The sequence below is a fragment of the Phyllopteryx taeniolatus genome, chromosome 23 (assembly GCF_024500385.1).
Source record: "Phyllopteryx taeniolatus isolate TA_2022b chromosome 23, UOR_Ptae_1.2, whole genome shotgun sequence".
NCBI classification, from domain to species: Eukaryota; Metazoa; Chordata; class Actinopteri; order Syngnathiformes; family Syngnathidae; genus Phyllopteryx; species Phyllopteryx taeniolatus.
In genome coordinates this window covers 2,752,068-2,776,764 of record NC_084524.1, presented here as the reverse complement: position 1 = coordinate 2,776,764, position 24,697 = coordinate 2,752,068, and the positions used below count along the sequence as shown (strand labels likewise).

The window sequence follows — 24,697 nt, the reverse complement described above, 5'->3', positions numbered from 1 at the left end:
GGCAAATTGCCTACACAAGCCAGATAATTTGCCTCAAATATACCTGCAGCCATCAGCGGCGGTTTGACGACACGGAGGGCAACCTCATTTCCATTCAGGCGTGAACATGATGGATAGACCCGTCACAGTGATTATCTCTCTTTGAGGGACACGGCAGCGGCATTTCGGCACAATTTCATTTGTGGAATTTTAAACAGAGCTCGCGCCGCGCCTGACACGAACATGTCAGATACGGCCGCGTTACATCACATTCGCGGGGCTTTTGATCTCGGCGCTGATGCCAAATGCGCCCGCTGCCCGCGAGTTTGACGGCTGGGTTTTGAACACTCAGGAAATGTTTCTTTTTCTTTGTCAGGGTTCACCACTTTTGGCTTCGTCTGGGCCGTAAAAGCTGCAAAGGTTGCAAGAAATGCACGGACAAAATATAAAAAAATAAATATAGCAGCTCGATGTAGATTAGGACTTTATATATGCAGTGTAGTGCTTTCCATAACTTATTCTTTACAGTGTGTTACAAAAATTAAAAAAAACATCCATTCCACATTAAGCGTGATGAACAGATATCCCACAGCGGGCATTTGTCTCGCCGTGCTGCACTATTTGCATATAGTGGCCACTCATGCCAGAGTAGCATCTGCTCCATTTGCACACTGATTGAGGAGTATCTGTAACATTTGCACAACCATTGTCCCAGATTATCGCTGTACTCGTCACTTTAAACCGCATACACTCCTTGAAGTCTCAGTGCCCTTTGCACAATGGTCATTGCACCGGACTATTGCGATATTAGCCATTCGAACTGAGGACTCTGCATCTTTTTGCACAATTGTTGTTTGTTGTTGTTTTTTGTCAATGTCTTTATGTCTCCAAAGTGTTCTGTAAATTGACTGTCTGTTGTACTAGAGCGGCTCCAACTACCGGAGACAAATTCCTTGTGTGTTTTGGACATACTTGGCAAATAAAGATGATTCTGATTCTGATTGTAGGTCAATTAAACAAATGGCTTCGTTGTAGGTGGCGAGTGTGAGATCCTGTGGAATAAATGTGCTTGCTGTCCCACTCCGGTTTCCATCCAAGTTGTTTTTATACTCTCAGAGTAGAGTTTGACCGTGACTGCAAATGTTTTGACAGTTTAAACGTTGCTCCGGGCATCCACAGCACTCATAGCCTGTCACTTTTGCCCCCCCCCCCCCACCACCACCAACGTCCGCCCCCCCCCCCCCCCCCCTCCACGTTGTCTCAACACAATCGTGTTTGGCCACGGTGGCCTGACACGGGGCTGTCGTGGTAAACGTGGTGTAAATGTAGCGTTCAGAATGCTTTGCACTTTCTTGATAGGGTTGAGGTCTGGGGGTGATGGTGTTGACAGAGTTGTTCTCTTTTTATACCTATAACAGCTCAAGCTTGAATGGTTTCTTTCTGCAGCATGAGGTGGTTTGTTGTCTTGCATTTTAATTCCTTGTCTGCATAGGGCACCATTCTTTTTTTTATATATCACAGCATGTAGCACTACACTACCAACGTGAACAGCCTCCCTCTGTAATTTTCCCTTTATAATCTTACGCCTTAGTGAGCCCTTGAGTCTTAATTCTTCTTTCCCCTCAATCGTTCCTTTATCTACCACGATATACCAAGATGTTTTGAAAAATTGTGCTGTGAAATCTTGTCGAAAGAGGAGGCAGTTATTGCTACAGACGTCATGTTTTCTTCAATTTCCACTTCTATAAGTGGAACATCCCAATGCTACCAAACAGTCCATAATGATATTCATTTGACTTTTTTTTTCTCCTCCTTTTCGCTCTCTCAAGCTTTAGAGAAAGTGACACACCGAGATAAATAAAAAGGAGAAAAAGCATCCTACACCTCCCACTTCCTATTAGGTGTCTGTGGTCTTTTTAACCCTGGGACATAAGTCAGCAGTTTAGCAGGCAAACATCGTGATGAGCCACCTGCAGCTCCCCCGGCTAATGCTATCATTACTGGCTTGATACGCGCTTTATCACCCGCAACCCAGCACAGACACCATCTGCCCAGACATACAACAACAATCATCCAAAGACAAAGCAGTCCCTGAAGCTCTGTGGCTTTGGAATGAAATCCGATTTTATTAACATGAAAAACATCCACAGTCGTTTCCTGTTTATCGCCTGGTTCTGTTTGGGTTTGTTTACCCGGCGGTGTCCTTCAACAACCCAATCTCTCGTGCATCACGGCCCATACGATTAAAGTGCCATTTAACCCCATCGGGTTGCCTGGACAGGAGTGCCGGCTACCTTCCAATCAAAAACGCAGGTGGCCCAGACACGGTTCTTCATCAGGCAGCTTGATGGAACGCTAGTCCTGGAAATGGACGCGCTATGGTCAGGATGGCGCGCCAGCGCCAGGAGAATAGCGGGAGTCGGTTTCATTTTGAGGGACAGGGAAGGGTGATCTTGTCTTCTGGAACATTTGAACGCTAACGTTCACCTCGAGTGCCACATAAACACATAATCGGCCTTAATTTGTCCTCGCCCTCCCCTCCATCAACCGATCAATGACCCTGCATGTATGTTTTCTGTGATGCTCATTTCACATTATCGATTGATGTCAAACAATAGTTCAACCATTACTCACTCAGCTGTGGGCAACCTTTAGCTGGGCTTTTTTCTTTCTTTTAGGTAAAAAAAAAAAAAAAAAAAAAATCTCCAACCTAGCCGATAAAGAAACATAATTGGCGATCAATACAAAGTGATTGGGTGTGCTAATTCAAACGCAAATATCAGGTGTCACGGCTCAGCAGGGGAGCAGAAAAATAACCGGGGTGAAGATGTGATGGTGTAGAAATGTAGGACTGGAAAATGTGATTACCAGGAGCTGAGGTGGAAAATGTACTCTGTAAAAGTAAAAGTATTCTGGTAAAAGTAGAAATACTGATTCAGCTCATGAGCTTCGGTGACTGGGTATTGGGGGCACTGACTGGAAATCAAACCGGCACCATCTGCACGAAACGCAACACCATGTACAGTGCCTGATATGTACTTAAGTACAAAAGTTCAAAAACCATTTCTTTTAAACTGTCACATATACAACCCCTTTACTTAACTTCTCTGAACAGAAAAGATTCCCTTTGCTGTCCCTATTTTTTTCTGCGTTATAAGGCCCCAAAATTTCAATCAAAATCTCAGCCACAGTTGAGTTTATGTTTACGTCTTTTTACTTCATGTTGTCATCCATGGAGCTTGAAAAAAGTAACAAGCTTATTTTAACAAAGTCAGGAGTACAAAGTACATAAATCTGTACAGTGTAACCTCAGTTTTCGTATGCCCTAATTTTCGGATGATTCTGGGGGGGTTTCGTCTACATTTTCTTTCCCAGTTCCACATCCTGTCAAAAGTCAGACCTTTGAAATAAAAGCATGCAGTATAATAATGCAGTTACACCACATTTTCTATGTCCACTTGGTGACTTATTTAAAAGTCGCACTTAATAAACAAGCTCAAAAATAATTTTCGTCTGATTGCTTTGAGCCACCATAAAGCCAAATAAACTGAGGTTAAACTATTAAACTGGGGTTCTTTTTTTTGAAGGCCTGACTTTCGACAGGATGTTCCGTCAATGTTGCCCCAACTTGCCAGAATTTTGCTGAGCAGACTGGGAGGCTTATTGCCTAGGTTTTCTTAATAAAACCTTGCAATGTTGAATATGCCCTGCCAACAGAAAGTTCCGCGTGGCAGCCCATTGATGAAGAAGGCACTGTTTTTGTATGTAAAGCTGTAGTTTCTCTCTAAAATGTATTTTTCTTAATATTTATGGTTATCTGGAACAGATTAATTGGATATACGTTATTTCCTATGGGAAATATTGCTTTGGATTTCGTACAATTCAGTTTTAGTCAGACTTTCTGGAACGGATTAATCACGAAAACTGAGGCGCCACTGTTTAAGTAAAATAAATGCGCAAGTTTCCAGAGTTTAGAGTTTACAGTTTACTCCCGATTCCTGAAAAATCTACTCAAGTACTGTAACCAAGTATTCGTACTTGGTTATTTCTCACCACTGACCAGAGGTAATTCTTCGCAGAGCCACGTTGTCTTTGTCCTCAGACATAAGTGCAGTGAGGACACCACCTAGCGTTCCTGTCAGAACATTGTGAGCGTGAATAGTTCCAAACGAGCCAGTGGCCTTTGATTGCAGCCACGATGACTAAATAGCAGCTAAAAGCATCAAAATGCTGTATATCCATCATCAAGTGTATTTTCTGGCCAATGAACAGATTCACTATCAATGGCCTTGGGGGGGTAAAAAAAAGAAAAATACAAAAATAAAAAACACCCAAAGAACAGAAGGTGTGTTTATGATAAGACACTTAAAGGCACTTCATCCTTTGGTGCTTTACGATGCCAACCCGAATGTCGAGCTCGCCGCATCGAATACAATCCCACTTGAGAGATTGTGTCAAGGTCAAGAAGGTTGCGGAGGAAAGTTGCCTCGTGGAGGTGTGAATTTTCTCATTGATTGAAAACGACTGAGATAGAAATCCCACCTGGAAGCGAGGAACCAGAAGGTTTAACGCCAGCGTCCCTCCTTTTCGTGCGTGTCTAGTGTTTGGAGATTTACCAAGAGTGGTGATAAATTGTGCTGTTTTATGCCTTGTTGCTGAACTGAATCTTTGTGTGTGACGTTACTCGGGTTGCAATGCATGGAAAAGTTCCAGTAAATTTTTGGTAGATTTCCGTTGGAATTTAACATGAGGGGAATGTTGGAAATATTCCATATTTAAAAAAATAATAATAATAAATCCATGGGAACAAAGGAATTCATGGTGATTAACTGGGAATTGCTCCTTTTTTTTCTTCTTCTTTCTTTCTTCACTTCACTGGAGGCGCGGCATATCCGAAGGCCATGTCCACACTGAAACAAGCATTGGCAAAGTTGTTTTTTTTATCGTTTCTACATACCTGTGTTTTGGGATCATTTCTTTGAACCAGGTCCCAGAGTGAATGTATCTGAAAATGCTGCCCTTGCGTTAGTGTTTCTGTGTTCAGTTCTCGTGGACGCCGTGCTCTATAAGTTCCCTATTATGAGCCAACCTTCAATTTTGTCAAAATTCCTGCTTTATTCAAAGAAAGTTGCGTTAATTCCCGTTGACCGTTTCCAACATTTCATAATTTTGCAAGCCGACGGCGTTCCACTCTCAGTCCTTATATTCGCTTCCATGTTTGGCCTTAGCTGTAAAGCCCACATCGGCTAAGCAAGAGACCCAGCCCCAAGACCTCATCTCCATAAATGGACCGCATGATTGGCTTCCTAAGCGTGCATGTTAAAAGTGTAAATTGAATCGAGGAAGGCTAGCCGGGAGTATGCAGAGGAACACAAAGAAGTAGCTGGTCGTAGGACCGGCTGGTTACGCCGGTACGCCCACGTGCTTCCGTCCAGGGGATTGGGATCAGATACTTCGTTTGAGCAAAGCCACGCTGCATCAAAGACATTCAAATGAAGTAGTCTTCTGATGCAAATTAAGCTCCAGGGGTGTGTGTGTGTGTGTGTGTGTGTGTGTGTGTTCACATCTGTGCCGGGGAACATGACTAAGGAGGGTTTTAAAAGAAAAGCTAGGTTGTTCTCATCTAGAAGTCCTAAACCAATATGATATTGAGCGATATCACATTATTGTAAAACCTCAGCAGGGAACGGCCTGATTTCATAAAACAAGTGCCTAATTGTTGAAGTCTTTTCATCTCTCCTCTCTTCCACTAGAAGCAGGTTGCTTCACATTGACCTTAATTTCATCTTCTATTCATTCTAAGCCCATAGAAAACATTAAGGAAGGCTTCTCACTGATCAAACCAGTGGCTCCTAAACATTTACACCGAGTAACACCTAAAAAAAATACTTGGGTAACCATGTACGAACATTAAAATAAGGCAGAGCAGTAGTCCTTAGTGTAAGGGGAAAACAAGACAGGTTTTATTCCTTAAAAAGTATATTTAAAAGTCCCACATTTTGGCTGTTTTGGACTTAGTATAAAAGTGTCAATTTCATTTTTTTTAAAAAAATTTAAAAAAAAGACCTTGTTTTTGTCATAGGAGTGTCCAGAAAAGGCCCCTCTGTCAGCTACTTCTGTTTGACCTTGTTTTGTATCCGCTTTGTGCATATTTGGCAAAGACCGCCCGCTTTCCTCTGATAGGTTGACTCCGTGTAGGACCCACTTGTGAGAGCTCAAGCAGTGATTCTTTCGTGTACCACTAGAGGGAGACCAGCTGCTAGACAGGGTACCGCTCCCTCTAGTCTCGTGAAACAAGTGGTACGCGTTCCACACTTTGAGAAACACCGTTAAGCCATGCCAGCGGCGAGGCCTGTTGTCTTTACTTCTGCCAGGTGCCGAGTTGAGGCGCGGTGGCGGGTGACTGTACTCCGCGGGCACGTCGCGGGCATAAAAGCCCTTCATAAACCTTTATATGCCACGGGAACGGCGGCCATAAAAATCTGACATCTTTTTCTACCCAGAATGTTGCTGACGCAGGCCGTTTTGGAGGGCGACAGGAGTCCGACTTTCATTAGGATATTATAACTGTCTTATCTGAGCAAATAGGCTGTTTCATTATCAAGTACATTGTCCACCGGCTCCTCGCTATATTATCGCATCTGAGGGAGCCCTTCAGCGCTAGCTAATCCACGGAGGTGCTTTCAGATTTCTGCTGAATGTCTGCGGACGAAAAATTCAGCTTTTTCTCGCTGCGTTCAAAGCGAAACTAAAATAGGCCCTTAATCGCCAGCGCGGAGCTTATATCGTTTTCCTTCAAATGTTTACTTCCAAAGATGAGGAGTCAATGCAGCCCCGTCGCCTTTTGATTGGCACCCACCTGAGCTAATGGGCTCTAATCCGAGGGTTCTCCGTCACGTTTGACAAGCGTCCGACTGGACCGAACTTGCCGGCGTGGCGGAAGTACCTGGCGCGGCTTTACATCTTCAAAGCCGCGCCGCTATCTTGTTCCTGCAGAGACAATCGGAGGATTTCAAATGCGTGCCGCTAAATCCTCCTTAAATTTCCGACTGGAACTCTGGAGAGGAATTTGGGGTGTTTGAGGGATGCACCTCTGCAGTTTGGACCTGCAGATAAAGCAGCAAAGGAGCTAATCTTTTAGTCATTTACACAAACCCTTTTCACTGGCGGCGAGCATCTCCCGGCATGATTAGCAAACGGATTTATTCTTCGACTCACCAGGCTTGGAATTAATATTTAAGTCCCCGCGGTTTCACCGCGTTGTGTCACTTCCAAGCTGATAAGTGTCTGGGAGAGTGTACATTCACATACCGGTGGCCTGATGGAAGTAATCTCCCTGTGTCCCCGCTTTCGACACCCTGAGATGCCTATTGTAGCCTTTATGGTATTTCTGTAGGAATGTAGAAAAAAAAAAAAAAAAAAAAGTTGATGATTGCAAATGAGAAATGCACACATTCTTTTTCCATTGTTGACAGTTAAAACAGTTCCCAGGAGTCGCTGACATTTGGTCAAAACAAAAATAGGAGAAAGAATTATAGCACATACTTGGAACAAATCAGTCAGGTTTTTTTTCTTTGGGGGGGTGGGGGGGGGGGGGCGTTTCTTTCTCAAGCAAATGAGCAACTGCTCACCTGTAGCTGAGAATGGCTTTTGTTACCACGACAACCAGGGGCAGAGCTAGGGAGGGAGTTGCGACTCTGCAAGCGGCTACTTGTTCTCAAACTGAAACACGAGCCTCCACGCGGACGAAGCAAAAGTGTCATTTGTGTTTTCACTCGTGGAGGTGGCACAACTTTTGTTACCATGACAACCTGCGGCGGCGCAGTCCCCCTCCCCGTTCATCTGGGAAAACCTCGATAAATTGAGTTCAAACCGGTTTGAATCCAAAAGGAGGCGCTAGTAGTTGATGCGCGTGAGGTCGTCACCAGCACCGGCGGCGTCTTTTTGAGATGATTTAAGCATCATCTCATATGGTGGTCTGCAACGCCGGGGGCGACTCATAAAGTGCTTTTAAAATAATAAAGACATTTAAAGTGGCTATTAAAATCAATGTCGCCTCGTACTATAATATGCGCTTTTGTATGTGCGTGTGTGTGTACGCATACCAAGTAGAGCGAATGCCTAATTTATTAAACACGTGAAGAAGTCTACCATTTGTAGAATAAACGTGAGCAGCCCCAATTGAAAAAGAATTTCATCAGGACTGGACATTTCGAATCGCTAAGCTTAGCCTGTTTCTTTTGTTTTTGTCCCTCCGAACATAAGCGGAATGAAATGATCTCCTCGACTCGTCCTCTGTTTTGTGTTTGCGACAAAACTTGTCACGCTTCTGCCGCGTAGCCGACAACCAGAGGGCGGAGACAAAGGCAGTACGCAGAAATAAATGTACAGACCCTACTGGAGTTGCGATAGCTGTGAGGCGTCTGCTAGCTTTTGTACAACGGTGTAACTATGAGTCTAACCTTTTCAAAATCAAACAAATAGATTGCACCACAAGGTGATGCTTCGAGGTCATATTTTTGCAAAAATATGTCATGTTTGAGAGTACAGCAGAATGGCACATGACCAGAGAGAGCCAGGGGGGATCTGAGATTTTGCGGCTATTTTTCAAATATAACTATAATTGTAATCATGGAAAATTCCAAAAGCAATTACAATTTAATTGCACATTTTTCCAAGTAATGTAATGGATTAATTACATTAATTCATTGCTCCCCAACACTGGCTATCAGTTAGCTCAATTTTAAATTTAACATAGCTTACCTGTTGTCTCTTATCTTTGAGTTGCACGTTACTGTTCCCTTTTGCCCCCGATTTGATCAAAAACAGTAATCCTTGAATTCAAATTTAACCGTAGCTCCCTCCGTCATTCGGGTACCGGTGGCTTGCCCGTTTAATGAACCAAGATTCGCCATATCAAGGAGATGGTCTGCAAAATGCAACAGTCAAGTCAACGGCTGAATGTAAATGGCCAGAATAGAGTGCTGGGCCCGTTTCTCTCAGCAGGCATCAGTGGAAAGTCTTAATTCCCGCCATTGATTTGTGTATTGAGCCTCGCGTCGGAGCTTTAATTAGAAAGACCAGACCCGAGCAGGAGGCGGATGATGTCATTCGGCTCCACAAAACCATATCTGAGGAGGATTTTTGGCCGAACGGCTTTATTAACTGCACTATGTCAGTACACGCTATTGTGCCTCTGCATCCCTTCCCCACCCGCGTTTTTAGAAGAGCGGACCGCACAAGCTTCTCTTCCTGTTCCCCACTTCTCTTTCTCTTGTTTGTTTTCGCCGGCATCCCAACCCTCTTCGCCAATCAGCACAATAGGTTATGGAATGCTTTTTCCTGCGGCATTACTCACAGGCACCAGCCGCCACATGCCATTAGGCTCAGCCCGGGGAGGGCGGCATGGGATGTGGGGGGGCGTTGATGGGGGGGGTCACCGCCTGCGAAAATGCGTGACTGCCATCTAGTGCGCCACGGACGGAACTGAAGAAAAAGGGAGGACGACAGCGGTGGAAGTGTTTTTAAAAAGGCACTAGAGCCAATAAGCATGTCACCTCTGTTGATTTATCTGGTGCTCCTCCTGTTTTACACCTCAGGTCAGTTTAAAACAGGAAAAAAATAAAAATAAATCCATGTTTTATTCAAATATATTTTTTTAATTTCACTTTTCAATTTCATTACAATTATTCGAGCAATGGTTTGATTAAATAAAAAAAGAATGAGTACTGATATACATAAAATTATTCTCATGTTTAAATTTTATTAAAATCTTGTTAAATTAGAATTCATTTCATTAGGATACATTTACCAATTATTTACGAAAGTAAAAAAAGGCTAAATGTAAATGTGATGTAAAAGTTTGTTTTAATAAATAATACATTATTTTCATGGTCTAACTTTATTCATAATTGTATTATGATAATTAACCAATTATTTAATAACTAGTTAAAATATCTATGCAAAATGTTAAATATATTTTAATAATAATTCATTTTCAAATGTTTTTGCCATTTATAGTTGTGATTAAATTAAAAAAATACAAATTCAAATGTTCATGTAACATCTAATTTGTTTTCTTTTAATAGCAAAATAATTATGATTTTTAATTCTTACAATTAATTTGATTAATATCAACAGATTATTTAAGAAAATCAAGAAATTGTAAGTTTGTAAAATATTTAAAATGGTTTATTTTAATAAAAACATAGATCATTTGTTGTATTATTTAGATTTAACATGTTACCCAATTATTGATTTTGATTAATTAACCAATTATTTAATATAATAAATTAGTTTAAATGTACATTTATAATAACTGATTTATTTCAATGACAAAATGAAATGTTTTAAAGTGTATTTAGAATTCATTAAATTCTAGTTAATGTAAAATATTTAATTGGAAATGTTCAATGTCCATGTAATTTTTTTTAAATAAATAAATTAACCAATGACTTTGTGAAATGATGAATACAAAATGAAGAAATACATTTGAATTTGCCTATTTTATTGGGGGAACGGGGGCAGGGGGGTGAATCGTCCAAAATAATGCAACAAATATGAATATGTATAGTGCATCATGTTAGTGCTTGGTGGGCCAGATGAAAGAGCGTTTGTGGCCTGGTGTGAAGTAATCGCGTCCGCCGAGAGTTCACGCTCATTCCGTTTCCATCAAGGGCAATTTATGACTTTTTTTTTTTTTTTATTTCACGCTCCGGCCCGTATCTCTGCTAAACGCCGATGTCGGCTTGACATTTTGGAAGACACAAGCCAATAAAAGGTTGTGAGGAAGGAGAAAGGTGTACTGTGTCCTATCGCGGCTGTTGTTGATAAAGGTCTGTAAATGTCATTGTATCAATTACTTTTGTCAATGTGCCGCTGTAAAGCTCTTCTAGCGTCTTGACATTTGCATTGAAGTAATAATTGCAGTCCATCGACCACTCAAAACAATTGGTCAGGTAGAAGTAAATATTGGATTTCTTACTTATTAAATATGATATAATCAATTGGGGGCAGCACGGCGCCCTAGTGGTTAGCAGATCTGGCTCGCAGTTTCGAGAAGACGGGTTTGAATCCCGGCACATGTGCGAGGGTGAAGAGCCTCAAGATATTTGAATCTATCCATTGATTTTTCTCTAGCGCTTAGGTTGCGGGTTTCAGTGTTCGAACCCTGACCATCAGAACTGTGAGGCGTAGGCACGAACCACTAGTGCGTCACGTGTCCTGTTTAAAAAAAAATAATAATAAAATGTCACGCGATATGATGTAATACCGATATGATACCGTGGATGTTTGTGCTGTTTTTCTTCCTGCCGTCTCGTGCGATGAATCTCCCTCCTCGCTTCCCCGTCTTGTCTCCTAGCGATTGCTTCATCACCTCGGCTCAGTCTTCTCCCCCCTCCCGCCATCGCCGATTTATCGCTTTCCTCTGCCTTCGCGCTCACTTTCCGCCTGCGGGAGTCCCCATCGGTAGATGAAGTCGGGCGCCGCCGATTCTTGAGCCACGTCGACATTGCGCTGATGGCGTTGTTTGTTTGCACAGACCCACTTCTTTGCAAACTTCTCATATCGTTTCGCAGCCATTTTTGTGTGTGCTGTATTAAAACCAGTTGCAAAACCCGCAGGCTTATTTTGGACACAATGATAACCATGTTATGCTGCTCTCTTAGGGTGATGCAAATATTGGACGGAAATCTTCCTTAATATACCTTTTTTATAAAAAAAATAAAAAATTGTGAAGATGCATTTGAATTCACCACAGTCAGCTACAATAGAAATGTTAGCTGTGTTCTTTTTACTATGCAAACGCTAGACACACAATTTCCCTAATACGCCTTTTTTAAATTTATTCAAAAACTGGCAACATTTGAATTGACCGCAGTTGCCTGAAAAGCTAATAGACTGTTAGCGCCCTCTTAATTTGATGAATTTACCAGACAAAATCTTTCCTTAATATGCCTTTTTTAATTTGTGGGAACATGTATTTGAATGGACCGCAGTGGTTTAAAAAGGCTGCAATGGATCATAATAATGATAAATGTGTTAGCTGCTCTCTTAATATGGTGCATTTGCTCGACAGAAATGTTCCTGAATATGCCTTTACTTTCCTCCGCGTCGTCGTCAATCTTCCTTGTTTCGCTTGATGGCGGGCATGTGGAGATAAGGCGATACTTCTCGGCGTTTTCTCTTCAAAGCCGCCCGATAAAGAAATGCCGCCGCATTCCTGTCTACGAATGAGTTTTGAAGACCGCGCGCCGAATGTCAGCCGCAAATTAACGCGAGATGTAGCTTCACTTTCTTTGATAGGCCCCGTATCTGTTTTTTGTTCTGTCAGCAAAGTGGCACTTTTACTGGCAAGGCTTGACAAGAAGCAACAAGCCAAATCTCAATGTGCCTGTGTTAGTCCCATGATGTTTAACAGGAAGGCACAAGGAAGTTTTCCACTAATTTAATAATTTTCTTGACAGAAACTCCCTCTGATGCGCCTTTTTTAATTTATTCCAAAACTGTGAATATGTATTTGAATTAACCACAGTGGAATAAAAAGTACAATAGGAAAACTACACTGTTAAATGCTCAATTAATGCAATGTATTTGCGAGACATAAGCTTTCCTTAATACACCTTTTTTAATTTATTGTAAAAATAGGACACATGGAAAATGTTTGAATTGACCACATTATCTTGAAAAGTAGGCTACTCGGAAAAATCCAGTGCCCCCTTAATACGATGCATTTGCGTGACAGAAACCTTCCTCAATATGCCTTTTCAGATTTATTCTAAAATTAGCCACGTGGGAAATCTTTGAATTGATCACAGTGGTTTAAAAAGCAGGCTACTCTGAAAACGGCATTTGCTCTCTTGATATGATGCATTTGCTTGACAGAAACTCTCCTTAATAAGCCTTTCTCCAAACAACCCTGAAAATATAATGGAAATGATTGACTACAAGTTAAAAAGGAGGCCGCTTTCCCACATTTGACTTGATTCCATGTCTTTTGTTGACGTTTTAGTCAACTCCCCATGTCAAGAACATGGTCGAGATTGACAAAAACGCCATGTCAACAACGAAGAGTTAATATTGACAGAAAATGTCCTTAATACGCCTTGAAGTTTTACCACAGGTCTTCTTTAAATGGCTGATTCGATGGATAAACGTATTTGCTCTTGTGCGATCTACTTTCTGGGATAGCATCAGCCACGTTGCCGTTCAGATGGATTCAAAGGCGACAGCTACAGTGACAGGCGAGGGAAGCCAACGGCTGGGAAAAAAAATCCGCCGCCGCCGACCGTTCCCCCATTTCAATCGCGCATTCCGGCGCCTTTTGATCAGTTCGTCTCGCAGATGGCAACGGGAGGGATAGCGCTGAGCGACGCGAGCAGGTGGAAGAAGGTGCGAATGTTTCCGCTTTCATGTGAAACCTGTCTGTCTTTGGTTTTGAAAAGCAAAGCCACCTCTTGTGGTTTGCCGGCTCCCTCTAGTGATGCTCAGTGTGTGGTATGCGGCAAAGTTCTTAGAAATCCATGTACATGGCACTGTAGGACAGGATTAACCCCCCCCCCCCCCCCCAGTTGTATTTAACTTACTGTAAGTCCATTTGCAGTTCATGATGTCGTAAATACTTATGGGCTCGTGATTGGATTCGATGGAGATGATATCGCCAGTAAAATGCGTATTGCACTGATCAGTTTCTGAAATGAAACCTTTATTTTCTTTTTTTACTCAAAAGAATGTAAACAATGAAGCAGTTTGTGCATCATGACTTAATGCTGCAACTCATTTCATTGTGCTGTTCCTTCTGGTGCCCATGCCTTGGCCACCTGGGGGCAGTATATTACGATCATGCAGACACAAACGAAGAAGAGTAGTACTACTACTGTAAGTGACTCGGTAAGATGCTGAAATATTCGTCATTTAGAGGATAAAGAATATGTGCATGTGAGTATTTTACATATTATCTGTCTACATGTGTTGCTCCCCCGTTTATGCTCACATATCCGTCGCTTTTAAAACCACAAGTATCAATGCTAACCGTTAGCATGTCGATGTCATTTTCCATTCTATGTTAGCATTAAGACGGATGTTCTTAAGGTAATGTTTTGTGGTTTTTATACAGTAAATACACAAAATGCCTTTCTCTTTGTTTTCTATTTAGCTTGATGGTAAACTTCATCTGGGAGTGCCTATTGTTACTATGGCTTTTTTTTGTAGTACACTACATTGAATGTAACTTTTAATCATACTTTGTTTTAGTTTGTTCTTCAAAATGTATTCAGGCACAATTTCTTACTTTTATGTGCAACACGTTTGAATTGACTCAATAACGACTTCTTTTAATGTTGGCCATTCCGGCGGTGCTTGGGAGAGTGAAGTATTTTTGGAGGTCATGCTGTGGGTGTAAAAAGTTTGACAACCCCTGCGTAAGACCTATTAGAATGGCTAAAGCAGCGATGAATTTGACCTGTTAACCGGATTATAGTTAGAGTATGTTAGCATTTGTGACACAGCGTGAGACGGGCAGCTGTCGCTTGTGGCCGCGCATTGAGTGCCAACACCCGGAGATAATGAAAGAAGCACAGAAGTGTCGTGTGGACACTTCCTGCTGGGCTCCTTTTCGCCTTCCCCTCTGGTCGGAACATCTCATTGCTGTGTACGTACCAGCGGCGGAAGTGTTTTGAACACTTTATATCAAAAGAGGCCCTTGACAAGGAACAGAAAAATCCGGATAATGATGGTGAAGGAGCAGCAAAGGCTTCCCGCTACCTCCAGCCGCTGGGGGAAAAAGGGGAAAAAAAATAAAATAAAATCAAGAAACGTCTACTTTTCTCATTTGCCTTCAGTACACTTTTCATTAGCCGGAGATTGGAAGTAATCGAGGTCAGGCTGACTGCGAGTTTACTCGAATTTCCAACCCGCATGCGAGGAAGACGGCGAATCAAAAGAAAAGCAAACGGCTCCGACGGCCTAAATATATTTCCTTGGAGACAAAAGAAATCATTCACGGCAATAGGGAAAACGAGCAACTCAATGATCATGCACGTAAACATGTTCCTATGAGACGGTGTCTCTCGTTCAATGATTCTTAAAATGTGGCACAATGGCTCCCTCTAGTGGTACGTGAAAGAATCACTGAATTTATTTAAATGTTCAAACTGAACTGTTTTAATCCAGTACAGTACTTTTTGCTCTCTCTCGCTCTCCATTTATTTAGTGAAGTCTAATTCGGCATTACACTGGTTAACACGTTTGCCTCACAGTCTGAAATTCTGGGTTTGAATCTCGGCTCCAAATTGTCCATAGATATGTGTGAAAACGGTCGTTTATATGTGCGTTGTGAGTCGCTCAGTTACTATACAGGACCAAAACAGTGAATGGGGGAGTTTTTCAGCAAATAATCGAGGATAGGTTCAAGGAGAAAAAATGCAAATATACAGGTGTTTACTGCTATATTAACTTTTTGTGATATTTTTGTTTGTTGTGGTGCTCATCAAAGGCTAAGAAACACGAAATGAAAGCATAAAGTTCCACTTAATAGCCTAATTTACTTGGAGAATATTACGTAACCGTTTGCATAGCGATATGATGATTTTGAAATCTGTTCGAGGCACGGTGCTGTTGATTGATGGAAATTTAATTATGACACCTTGCAAGTTATTAAGCGGCAATTAGGGTGGGCCACTTATCTTTAATACTTTTTGCGCACGAGGGACGGGAGAGATGAAAGGCAAGACCGCAGAAATCCTTTTCACTTAATGGCTTCTATCTACTGCATGCTGCTTTTCATTTTTCGGTCAAATAAACGCTCTGAATGGGAAAAAAAAAAAAAAAAAAAAAAAAACAACTTTAGGACCAGTGTCTTTCTGCTCCATTGATGTTGGTCTTTGTAGCTTTTTGTTGTTATTTACAGCATAGTATTCCATCTCAGGTCTTGTACACAAGTGGGACCAAATGCTAATTTGTGGCCACAAATGACCAAATTGTGGCAAAAGCTGCGCTCCATTTGCTTGCCTAGATGTCCAAGTTGTTCCCGGGAATGAGTTTAAACCCACAAATTTGTTTTTCATGTCAGAAGTGGCAAAGGTAGACTACTGCAATCTGTTCTTCAGTAAAAGTGTAACAAGTACGATGTAGTAATGTTTGCAGCGACTCGAAGCGTCACTTCGCCTGATGATTGCAAATGTGTCGCCTGCTTATTAAAGTGTCTCCAGCAAAGGTGTGTTAAACTGCAGGTAACCATGGCAACAAGTCACAGAAAAGGGCCCCTTTTGTATTATCACCATGGCATCGGTTAAACAGCGCCTTTTCTTTCCAGGTCCGTTGGCCTTTGGCTTCAGTGCCCGCCCGTCTCGTCCATTTGCTGTTTGTCACCCGAATGGCGTGTGCGTCACAACCCCGTTCCCTCGTTCTTCCGCTGACAAACGGCTGTAAACGGCGGCGTGTCATCGCCCCCGCCGTTCCGCCTCCCGCCTGCTCCGTCTTAATTGTATGTATCAGTCGCCGGACGGAGAAATAGCTACCTACCGAGCAGTCCTCGCTTGTCAGGAAGCCGACACGTCACGCCTCCTAAATAGAGGGCGCTAAATGCTCAAATTTGGCGTGACCGATTGAAGTACAGAGCTTACTTTACTTTAGGTGTTCTTGCTAGCCCCCCAGTTTTTTTTTTTGTGTGACTTGTTTTTAATACATAGTCGTAGCAGGTAACTCAACTCATTTCACAAGCAGCAGTTTGACAGACATAATTGATAAATGTTAAAAAAAACAACAGCTTCAAGCTGGGCCTCCACCACCACCAACGACGGCTGGGCCTCCACCACCACCACCACCGACGGCTGAGCCTCCACCACCACCACCGACGGCTGGGCCTCCACCACCACCACCGACGGCTGGGCCTCCACCACCACCACCGACGGCTGGGCCTCCACCACCACCACCACCGACGGCTGGGCCTCCACCACCACCACCACCGACGGCTGGGCCTCCACCACCACCACCACCGACGGCTGATGCGGAAGCTGGCAGCGTAAAGCTATATGCAAACATTGCCAATAAAAGAAACAGGGGGCTGCCAAACCCCGCAATACTAAAGCACCGGAAATGGAGGGCGTTCCAAACCGTTAATAACTCTAAATTAATATGGGACTCAACACGTAAACCAAAAGGCATTCTTTGTGCACATTTAAATATACGAAGCATTTTAACGAAAAGTGATCAGGTCAATCACCTTCTCACTGACTCAAATATTGACTTCCTCTGCCTATCTGAGACATGGCTCCATGAATCTTCGCCCTCAGCAATACTATCTGTACCTGGTTATAAAATGTTTAGAAACGACAGACAGGGTTCTAAGGGAGGAGGTGTTATGATTTATGCCAAGGTCACTTTTAATTGTAATGAAATACATGTTACAGATGAGAATGGATTAGAATTTCTTGGACTAACTGTTTCTTTGTCACAGCAAATGTCTTTTATTCTTGTAGTTATTTATAGGCCTCCCTCATCAAATGCCGCTTTCTATGAAAAGCTGGAAATGTTACTGAAACAACTCAATCTTGCAAAAGAGGTGATAATAATGGGTGACCTAAATGTTAATTGGGAAGTTAACAAAGTTAGGAAAAAATTGAAAAGGGTTATGGATGATATGGATATGACTCAGGTTATTAATGGCCCTACGAGAATTACAAACTCCACCCGAACTCAGATTGATCTAGCCTTTACTAATAGGCCAGAAAGGATCTTGAAGCCATACAATATGCTCACAGGATTGTCTGATCACAATCTTATAATGGTTTCAAGAAAATTAAATAAAAAGCGCTTCAAACCCTTGGCCACCACTGAATCCAATAGGATACCAAAACATGAACAACAAAATTTCCAAGATTCCATCCAAGAAGTAAACTGGGATGTATTACTCGCTGGTAAAAATTTAGATGAGGATTGTTCTAAATTTGCCAACAAAATACAAGAAATTATTATACAATTTACACGGATAATTAAACTAAAAGCTAGAAAGAATGGCCTGCCTTGGTTAAACACATTTATTCTGAAACTGATGAAAGAACGCGATCATTCCTTGAAGTTGTCGGTCAAATCAGGATACAATAGACAGCACTTTATCTCACTGAGAAATAGGGTAGTGAAAGAAATAAGAAAATCTAAAACTGACTTTTTCATTACTGCTCTGAATAGTGCGAAGGGAAATTCAAAAATAACCTGGAATTATATTAAAAAACTATTGGGTGTCACACAAAATAACAAAACAAAACTAATGCAAATTCAATTAAATGGAAACATCCTGATGGAATCTCAAGTGATGGCTGATGCTTTTAACAACTACTTCATTGAATCTGTGTCAGAAATCTCTTCTAAGTTTGCAGTAAAACAAATGAAGGAATACCCTGCATTGTCTACAACGCAGTTCTTTACTATTACAAATATTACTGAGACCAAAGTTATCGATTTAATTCATTCACTCAAACCATCTAAGGCAAAGGATGTTTTTGGAATGGACACGAGCATGCTCAAAGATCTAGGTTCAACTCTTGCTCCTCCTATTGCCTCAATCATTAATCTTTCAATTTCATCTGGTCACTTTCCAAAGGCCTGGAAATCTGCTATTGTTACCCCTGTCTTTAAATCCGGTGACTCAACTTCTCTGAATAACTACCGACCTATAAGCATTCTTCCGGCCATTTCCAAAGTTGCAGAAAAATGGGTGTCAGAGCAGATTGTCCATTATTTAATCAGCAGCTCCCCCTCTCTCCACGCCATGCAGTTTGGTTTCAGATCCAAGCATTCCACTGAAATGGCTACATGCCTCTTCATTGAGAAAATAAAATCTTCTCTCGACAAGGGTGGAGTTGTAGGGGTGGTGTTCTTGGACCTCAGGAAAGCTTTTGATACAGTAAATCACTCTGTTCTTCTTACCAAGCTCTCAAAATTTAACTTCTCTCGCAAAGCTGTGAGCTGGATTGAATCATATCTGCATGACCGAACACAATCTGTATCAGTTAACAACTGCAGATCAGAGTCTCTTAGGCTAACCTCTGGAGTCCCTCAGGGATCAATATTGGGCCCCCTTTTATTTAGTCTTTATATCAACGATTTGCCCACTGTTTGCTCTGAAGCAGAGTGCGTAATGTATGCAGACGACACAGTTTTCTTTGTTCATGGTCGCTCCAAAGATACTGTTGCTGCTAAACTCACTAATACAATGTCCTGTGTCACAACTTGGTTGCAGGAGTGCTGTCTACAGCTAAACGTTTCTAAAACTGTAGGCATGTATCTCACTAAAACAAATAGAGTATCACCTGACCCCGACATACTTGTTAATGGAGAAAAAATGCAAATTGTCAGCCAATACAAATATCTTGGGTTAATAATTGATTCACAGCTTTCCTTTAAAGCCCATATTGACAAATTGTGTAAAAATATCAAATTAAACCTCGCAAATTTTCGTGCAATTCGGAATGAAATGTCAACTGAAGCTGCAAAAATTTACCTGCATTCGATGATTCTTAGTCACTTTAACTATTGCATAACCAGTTGGTCCCAGGCTGGTCAGAATGCAAAAAAACCATTGGAAGTTTTGTACAAACAAGTAATTAAAGTGATGGATAAAAAACCAAGGCACTATCATCACTGTGCAATTTTAAAAAAATACAGTCTTTTAAACTGGGACCGTCTTCACATATTTGCAGATTTAAATTTGATTTATAAAGTACTGCATGATCTGGCCCCAGCTCCTCTGGCTGAGTTCATCAGCCAAAGAAACAGCTCTGAGCGTGTCACTCGAGGCTCTGTCAGAGGTGACTGTCTCATTCCTCTGCGCAGGAGCACTTTCAGTAAGTCAGCCTGGTCAGTGAGGAGCGCTGGTGAGTGGAACTCAGTACCTAAGGAGGTTAAACTGCTTACATCATACAAGGCCTTCACAAAAAAACTGAAAATGTGGCTAGTTAACACCTATAGCTGCCAACACTAAAAGACAAGTATGTTATGTTGTCTTTTTGTTATGATCAAAAAAATTATGGTTTTATTCTCTCTTAATAGTATAGTTTGATTATGTATCCTGTATTATAATGTCTTGTAGATGTATTTTACTGCTTTTTTACATCATGGCCAGGGGACTACAGATGAAAACTAGCCTTCTGGCTAATTCTGGCTTTTTTAACCATGTGTACTTCATGTGTTTTATGAAATTGCATTGTCCCCTTTCAAAAATAAACTGAACTGAACATTTACTGTCAAACTAAACATAAAACAAAGAGAATTACACGTGCATTTATAACGTACCTGAATGTTAGCATTCAATGGAAAATTCCACAAAAGGCACACGGGCTACAAATTAGCATCAATATGGCGGCGTTTTTACCCTTTCACCGCTGGATATCTGAGCACAAACGGTGCTGCAACACATGCAGACCAACAATATAACAATACTTGCCGGCATGTGTTCTTTCTTCTCTGAGAAGAACTGCTATTACTCCTATACTGAGAAGCTGAGAGAGGATCTACTGTCTCTAGTGCAGCACTGTATATTTGTATATCTGCCCTATACTGCCCCCAGGTGGCCAAGACGCGCACACCAGTGTCAGCAGCACAATGTGCATTGAATCAGAAACTGCGACCAAATCTGTTATTCTTTTTTTCATTCTATTTGTCATTTTTGTACGTTTTAATAGAGAGCTTGTTTTCCCCTTTTAAAAAAACAAAACATTACAAACATTAATGAAACGAAGAAAAAAGAAAAAAAAAAGTAAGTCACTGGAGAACTGTTTTCAAGTTATACTTGTTCACTGCACGTTGTTGAATTTTTGCGGGCAACAAGTGGCAGCGCTGCTCCCGAATCCTTACGTCTGCTCTCAATTTGTCAGATTGCTCTTTTTCTTTTTTCAATTCTCCTTACTCCCCCTTTTAAAATACTCGGCTTTGTGTCAGCACAATGACCCATTTTCCCCGACAGAGATCATTAAAGTTTCATCTTAAAAAACAGTTGAAGCCGTAATGGAAAGACGAGGATTACGGCTGAGGATAGGGTTGGGAAAGTGGAGCAGCTCCTTTGCACGGAGTCTGCGGAGAAATCCTTGAACTGAAGTCAAGCGCCTCCCCTACAGGCTGCGCGTCGTGAAAGGATTTCCATCTCTTATTTGATATATATATATATTTATATTTAATTTTTTTATTTTTTTTAACAGCTTTTGTGCCGCTGCTTGAAGGTAGCATAGTTTCAGGGGCAACTCCCGCTGCATCGTTGGAGTGAAAGAAAAGTTTGAATCAACAGCCAAAAGGAAGGTTCTGGTTCGCTCATTATATAGTTGTGTGTTTGATATTTAAGTGTGTTTTAAAGTATGTAAGTACAGTTTTTATTTTCCTAGATTAAAGTGCAGTGTTATTGTTCAAACTGTGCATAATGGTATAGTGGCTAACAGTAATATTAAAACCTCTTAATGAACACTTGGGCCCAATTATTTTAGGTGGGAACCACCGATGTCTTCGGTTCATCTGAGCCGCAGAGAGAAGTTGGATAAATTCCGCGGTGTCAGAACGAAGCTACCTCGGCGGGCGCCATAAATCCAGCCAGACGCGCGACGTGGGCGTGCCGTGAGGGTAATTTGTGGTGGAGGGGAAACAAATGGGCCCTCTTTTTTTTTTTTGATATACCTTTCCCCATCCACTCGTGAAATAAGACGCCCATTCTGGCGCGCTAATCCACCGAGTGGCGAAATTTCCCTCCTCGCCCCGGCCCGACTTCACCGCTCGACATCGCCTTCCATCATGTGTATTGTATTGCGAAATTGTTGGGCCGTCATTTATTTCCCGTGATCCCTGCGGGGAGTGAGGGCCAGGGAAGGATCACGCGGAAAATTATGACCTCCTCCTCTTCGTCGCCACCCGCCCGGTCATCCTTCTTTTTGGGGGCCTCTGAAAGGCGAACCGGAGCGTGCGAGGAAGTTTTCCTCGCAGCCGGGTGATGCCGGCTTTGCATGCACGCTGGAACGCCGGATGGAGCTCTTTGTATGGAAAAGTATTCAGCCCTTCGGTCAGTGTTATATCCACCTAACAGCTCTCTCGAGTCATATGCGGTTCTGTCCCTTCATGGATCAATACGCGAGTGCCTGCTGCTTTGAATACCCAACGAGGCTTTGGCGGCATTGTGCACACGGTGGGCCTTTTCTTCCACGACATGCACGAACGCAACGGAGGTGGGGGTCGTGTCTCGCCGAGGTTTTCAAATCCCCACAAACTCTACACCCCAAGACGGCGCTCAGCTGTGTGACAGCAAAAAGAGGGGGGGGGGAGGGGTGTGTGGATTAAAGTCTTCCCGTCTAGCATGAGTCTATTTTCATCCCGCTCTGCCGAGTGTAAACGTCGCCTTTCTTTTCCGTCAGAAGAGGGAGCCGAGTCCTAAGCACAACTGGACTGTCTTGGGTCTTGCCTCCTTTTTGTGTTTGTTTGGTTTTTTTTTTTTTGGGTGCTCTGCATCTCTTCTTTTCTCGAGCTTTAAAGGAAGCCACACTGAGGAGGCTGTGGATCAGGCGACAACTTTATCGTTTTAAAGGGGTTCGTGCAGTGGTGCCCAGGGCCGGTTCTAGGAATGCAAACATGAGGGGGCTCAAATGTGACGTGATTAGACCACTAACTTAGCGATTCCTACATGGCGTCTTTCACTAAACGTTGCGTAAAACACAAATAACGCCGAGGTACTGGTCATGGTGAATAAGAGGGCACTTACAGTATACGTGTACTTGTGTGTCGCGACTCACTTGACAGTACTTGACAAAGCACCCATGCCAAAAATCACATGAACTCGACCGCTCGAGTAACAATACACAAATGAACGTGAAACAAAACAAAACAAAATGCTTAAGGTACCCAGATTTAAGAGGGCATGTGAAAATACTTTTTCTCCTTTGGTTGACTTTGGCCTTTGGCCTTCGCTGTCGCTTAGCTAATGTTCAATGTGGGAACTTGGGAAGAATAAATGTTGTTGTTTTTTCTTTTCACCAGACGTCTGTGACTCACCCAAAAGGGATTCGCAACCCACTTGTGGGTCCCGACCCACCAGTTGAGAATCCCTGGTCTACACCACGCATTTAACGGGGGTTCGGTGTATTTCTATAAAAGCACTAAGTCGGTATTCTCTAAAACGTCTCCTTTAATTCATCTCGATTCCAGATTCAAATCTCCCTTCTCGGAGCGACGGTTAGCATTTGCGGTGACAGGGCGAATAGCTCGTCAAGATGGCCGCGACGTGGCAACCAATCCTAATCGAGACCATTCGGCGCAAAGGGGTCACAATCAATCAGCCCGTCGGAGACCTTTGGCATTCGATAAACGTCAGCGGGTTTTTATGCGCGTCCTCAACTGGGAGCTGAAATAACACGCGGCTAATACGCCATCGCAATTAGGGAGGCCCCCGTCGCATCTGAGCCGTAAATAGAGGAGGCGGCGAGGACGAGAGGAATAATAGCGCAGCGGCGGCGGTCATTTAGCGGGAAGCGCGACGCGGACCCACGCCAACCCAAATGCCACCATCGAAATCCAGCCTTAATTAGGCCGCGGCGGCCGAGGACAGGAAGCTGAGGGGACTAACAATATTAGTTGTTTACAAAAACATCAGCTTCCTTGTTACGCTGAATGCGCGACAGTGTGATAAGGTCACGCAAGGGACTCCATCATAGCCAAGGAGATGCAACTTTATCTTGAAAATGGATCCCCCGTCTTTCGGCTCATCCCCATTCGCTCTTTTCCACCGAGGCTGCAAGGTCCTCAGTGGTCAATGTTGGTTGTCGGGGAAATGTATGCACATATGAATTATTGATTTTTTTTTTTGTTTTTTTTTTTGACGTGACTGTGCACAGGCTATTAAAGCACAACTGTTGCATTGTGTTCGGTGATAACGAGCGCAGTGTGTCGCTTTCCGCCAGGTGAGGAAATAACAACCACGCGCTGGCCTTAATGGGCCCGCTCAGCACACCCTTAACATCCTCCCGTACCTCCGTCCGCCCGCTCATTCGACTGAATTTCGATATCGAAACACCCTCCACGGAATATGAGATTGTGAGTTTTCTTATGATTGTTTTTCCGCGCCGCAATTAATCCCGATCAGACCGCCGACCAAAAAGGGGTTGGGGCCCCATACATTTTTTTCTGTATTTACATTTCATCATGCTTTATCTTTGTGTATAGAACATGGATGTGGTTGATTCCAAAATACTGTATTTTTTTTTGTTTGTCGAAGAAAATTTTGGCTCATCCAGATATTTATCTGTTTTAGACCGTGACACAACACCTCAATTGAACTGTCGTCATCTGGAGACACTGCTAGATATAACTGTGTCATCTGCATAGCTATGATCGTCCAAATTAAAGTTCTGAAGAATTTGACCCAAGGGTAGCATATACGGGCTGAACAGGAGGGGTCCAAGAACTTACCCTTGAGGGACCCCATAGGTCATTGCCATTTGATGAGATTCAACACTTCCAATGGTTACAAAATAACATTAAATGTTAACTTTTTTTCTTAATCCAGTACAGTACACGTTAAATCCAGTTCATTTGTATTTGAAGTACATTACAGTTGCATTTAATCTTTTAGAGCCGTTTGTTTTCAAACAGAGGTTTGTTGTTATACTTGGTGTGAAATGTTTCAGACCCACTGCTTTAAAGCTACGGAACGCAGGGTTGCTGTGTGATGAATGGCGTCAAAGCACCCTTTGCT

General features: G+C 42.5%; 1 protein-coding gene across 4 annotated transcripts in view; it reads left to right on the top strand.

Annotated features, from left to right (window-relative positions):
- The window catches only part of LOC133472897 (sex-determining region Y protein-like), a 376,487-nt gene that overhangs the window by 328,717 nt on the left and 23,073 nt on the right, over positions 1-24,697 (top strand). For 3 of the 4 annotated variants that reach the window (XM_061764408.1, XM_061764407.1, XM_061764410.1), the window contains one exon: positions 16,745-17,003. The exons of the other annotated variant lie outside the window; for it this stretch is intronic. In XM_061764408.1, the coding sequence (XP_061620392.1) occupies positions 16,745-17,003 (259 nt within the window). Of the gene's footprint in view, positions 1-16,744; positions 17,004-24,697 lie in introns of those variants that run through there. 4 annotated transcript variants of the gene reach the window in all.